Source organism: Marmota marmota, unplaced genomic scaffold (assembly GCF_001458135.2).
Source record: "Marmota marmota marmota unplaced genomic scaffold, marMar, whole genome shotgun sequence".
Classification (NCBI taxonomy): domain Eukaryota; kingdom Metazoa; phylum Chordata; class Mammalia; order Rodentia; family Sciuridae; genus Marmota; species Marmota marmota.
In genome coordinates this window covers 3,275,941-3,279,749 of record NW_025999900.1, presented here as the reverse complement: position 1 = coordinate 3,279,749, position 3,809 = coordinate 3,275,941, and the positions used below count along the sequence as shown (strand labels likewise).

At 39.4% G+C, this 3,809-nt stretch overlaps 1 protein-coding gene across 6 annotated transcripts in view; it reads right to left on the bottom strand.

Moving 5' to 3' along the window:
• The window catches only part of Syne2 (spectrin repeat containing nuclear envelope protein 2), a 329,254-nt gene that overhangs the window by 277,666 nt on the left and 47,779 nt on the right, over positions 1-3,809 (bottom strand). For all 6 annotated transcript variants that reach the window (XM_048798469.1, XM_048798471.1, XM_048798472.1 and 3 more), the window contains exon 2: positions 121-250. In XM_048798469.1, coding sequence (XP_048654426.1) covers positions 121-199 — 79 coding nt within the window. In that variant the 5' untranslated portion in view covers positions 200-250. The remainder of the gene's footprint in view (positions 1-120; positions 251-3,809) is intronic.

The following is a 3,809-nucleotide window of genomic DNA, read 5'->3' as shown; positions in this document are numbered from 1 at the left end:
AAAAAAAAAAAAAAAAAAAAAAAAAACATGAGAGAGAGAGAAAGCAGTAGGATTAGTGAAGAAGGGAGGGTTAAGTTTTCCACAGAGTCTGTGGGTGTTACCCCATGGGACCTTCATTACCTTGCAGTGACACCTGGAGATGGTCAATGCCCAAGGCAGCCTGTTGATTTCTGTGGGGAAGGTCAGGACTAGATGCCATTTTTTGACTCGATGGAGATTATCTCATGTCCATCTCAGTTACAGAAGTGAACTGAAAGTGAAAAGGGAGAAATGTTCATTAGTGACTCCGCAGCTCTGCATTTCTGATAAATGTACCCTGACAAGAAAACAGCAACAAGCAAACACTGCCCTCCAAAAGAAGTGCACACAGGTTTCTGGGAGTGTTTCCGCAGTCCATGGGGAACAAAGTAACCTACGCCTTCTCTTTGAATCACAATCAAGATTTTGCCCTGTGACCTATTCAAGCGCTTTGGAATTACTGGCAGAACTCCAAAAGAACTAGTATTGTGGATTCCATACCAGCCGTGAAAAGGAAACTGAAATTCAGTAACTTTCTAGAGGAAACAAAGTGGACATAAACTGGTATCTTAGGCATTAGCCTGTGTGTTGTTAACCTTCAACCATGAGAATTTTCTTCAAAACATTTTATTTAATTTAGTTCCTTTTCTGATCCATAAATGTTGCCATTCACTGGCAACAAGAGCTGAGACTGCATTAACTTACATCTATCTATTATATTATTTTCCCAAGTACTTATTTTTCCACCTACACATTTCTCCCTTGGCCTCTTGAGTCTCTTGAATCTTACTTACTTACTTACTTAGGTGTTTTGTTTTGTGGTGCTGGGGATTGACTCCAAGGCTTCATGCAGAAGAAGCAGGTGCTCTGTTTCTGAGTTACACCCGGCCCTTCACCTTGAATCTTAATTCTTCGAATAAACTCCTTACATCACAACTCTAAAAAAGCATTGGATGTGTGTATGTATGTGTGTGTCTACTAATTTCTGGGGACTGAGAATAAAATAATGACTTCACTCAAGAAGATAAGTAAATAATAGAATAAACCTAAACAGGGGCTGGGGTTCTGGTTCAGTAGTGGAGCGCTTATCTAGTATGTGTGAGACACCAGGTTCAATTTTCAGCACCACATAAAAATAAATAAATAAAATAAAGGTATTGGGTCCATCTACAACTAAAACATTTTTAAAGTTAAAGAATAAAATTAACCTGGGCTGGGGTTGTGGCTCAGCGGTAGAACACTCGCCTAGCACTTGCGAGTCCCTGGGTTGGATCCTCAGCACCACATAAAAATAAATTAAAGGTATGTGCCCATCTACAACTTAAAAAAAAATTAGAATAAAATTAACCAAATATACCAAATGTATGCACAGGGCTTAGGATGTAGCTCAGTGGTTCAACACTTGTCTATGATGTGCCCAGCCCTATGTTTGATTCCCAGTTCCACAATCAATCAATCAAGATCAAATAAGATGGACGTACAGCTTTGTAACCAAGCAAGTATTGGATGAAGTTAATGTTAGAATCTGTGTGTAGGGGCGTGGCTCAGAGTAGAGCACTTACCTAACATGTTAAAGGCCCTTGGTTCAATCTCCAGCTGCAGGATGGGGATTGAGGAGGTGAGGGTGGAACAGAGGTGGGGAAACAGTGTTGAATATGTGAACATATACTGTAAAATACCTTAACTCTGCTATAACTAGAAATTTATCGTAATAAAATGCTGAAGGGAAAACCAAAAAATAAATCTGAGGCCAACAGCTAGATACAATCAGTCATATTAAATATTAAACAGACTATTTTTAAATATGCAGAGGATAAAAATCATTAAACAGTTCAAAAATCTTTCCATCCCTTCCTCCCCAATGTTTATTATCAAAACCACTCCTTTTATTATCTTTCCTGTAGATCACTGTTATTAAAGATTTTATCTACCAAATAAACTTTATCAGTAATTCAGTTGCTTACCCTCTGAATTAAGATGCATCAGAATCAGCCAGAGTTAACAGAGTAGCTCTACTGAATTGATTCATTCTAACTAAAAAGATTAACTTATTAGTTCCCAAGGGCCTGATTATATCTAGCTGTAGTCTGGTGACAAAGAAAGACAGAGGTCCTCAGCCTTGTGATATACTGAGGACATTCACTATCCCTTTCCACATCCTCCAGCTCCTAAAACCCAAAGTGGAGACAAAGTACTACTTCATTTTCACAGAAGAAAAACTGAATCCAGAATGAATTTCCTAAGGATACCTATTGTTCTATCCAGGGCTATTTTTAAAGGGGAGGGGGGATAGTAACAATAGTAGCAGCCACCTTATGCAGCACTCACTATATATAGGCACTGTTCAAAGCACTTGGCATATACCACCCTTTATAAGAACTGTCTGAGCTTGGTACTGCAATTATCCCCACATTTGAGAAGACAACCAAGAAGCTGGGCATGGTAGCACACACCTATAATCCCTGCAGCTCAGGAGACTGAGGCAGGAGGATTGCAAGTTCAAAGCCAGCCTCAGCAACTTAGCAAGGCCCCAAGAAAATCAGGAAGACCCTGCCTCTAAATAAAATACAAAGGGCGGGGATGTGGCTCAGTGGTTAAGTGCCCCTGAGTTCAATCTCCAGTACTCCCTCCACCAAAAAGACAACTAAGATGCACAAATATGATATGCAGTTGTCTAAGGACACACAGCTAATAAACAATAGAGCCAAGATTTGCATCTAGGTGGTTTATACTCTAAATCAATACATGGCCGTACTCCCACAGATAGCTAGAAGTTTGCCATGTGTCATTCATTCCTTTTTTTTTTTTTTTCTTAATAATACTAGGTACTGAACCCAGGGGCACTGTGCATTGAACTACATGCCCAGCTTTTTTTGTCTTTATTTTGAGACAAGGTCTCTCTAAGTTGCCCAGGCTGTCCTTGAACTTGAAATCCTCTGCCTCATCCACCCAAGTCACTGGGATTGCAAGCATGCGCTACCGCACTCAGCTGTTCTTTTACTCATTTACTCAACAAACATTGCTATGTACTAGAAGCTGATCTCAAAGAATCCAAACTGAGAAAAACAAATAAATACAATATGAAGCACAATTCTCTAAGAGAGGAGTGTAGGGGATTCTCTGTGGCCAAGAAGGTATGCCTGCTCCATCACTTGAAGGTAGAGATAGATATGACCATCAGCAGCTGCAATGGACAGAATTTGTATTTCCCTCAAGATTCCAATTGAAATTCTCACCCCCAGGTATTGAGTGGTGGGGCCTTTGAGAGATGATGTCATGAGGCAGGAGCCCTATGAATGAGATCAGTGCCCTTATTTTAAAAAAGGGTGGAGAGAGACCTGTATCTACTTCCACCATGCCAGGTTACAGAGAAGTTGGCTGTCTATGTGGAAGTGGGTCCTCACTAAACCCTGCCTCTGCTGCTAACTTGATCTTAAACTTCCAAGCCTATAAAACCATGAGAAATACAGTTCTGTTGTTTTTTTTCTTTGTTGTTGTTGTTGTTGTTTTAATTTTTACAGTAATAGGGATTGAACACCGGGCCTCACACACACTAGGCAAGTATTAAGAGCAGCCTAACTGAACTAGGACAGGAGTTATACATATTAAAACAGCGTGTCACTCTAAAAAATCTCATTAGCGTTGGCATTATTTGGATACCTTGAACTTGGTAAGAGTTTCTCTGAAAACCACTCACTGCCACTACTAATCAAATATAAAGTACCAAATATAGGGGAAATAATACATATTTTCTTTTTTTTTTTTTTTTTTTTTTTTTTTTTTTTTTTTTT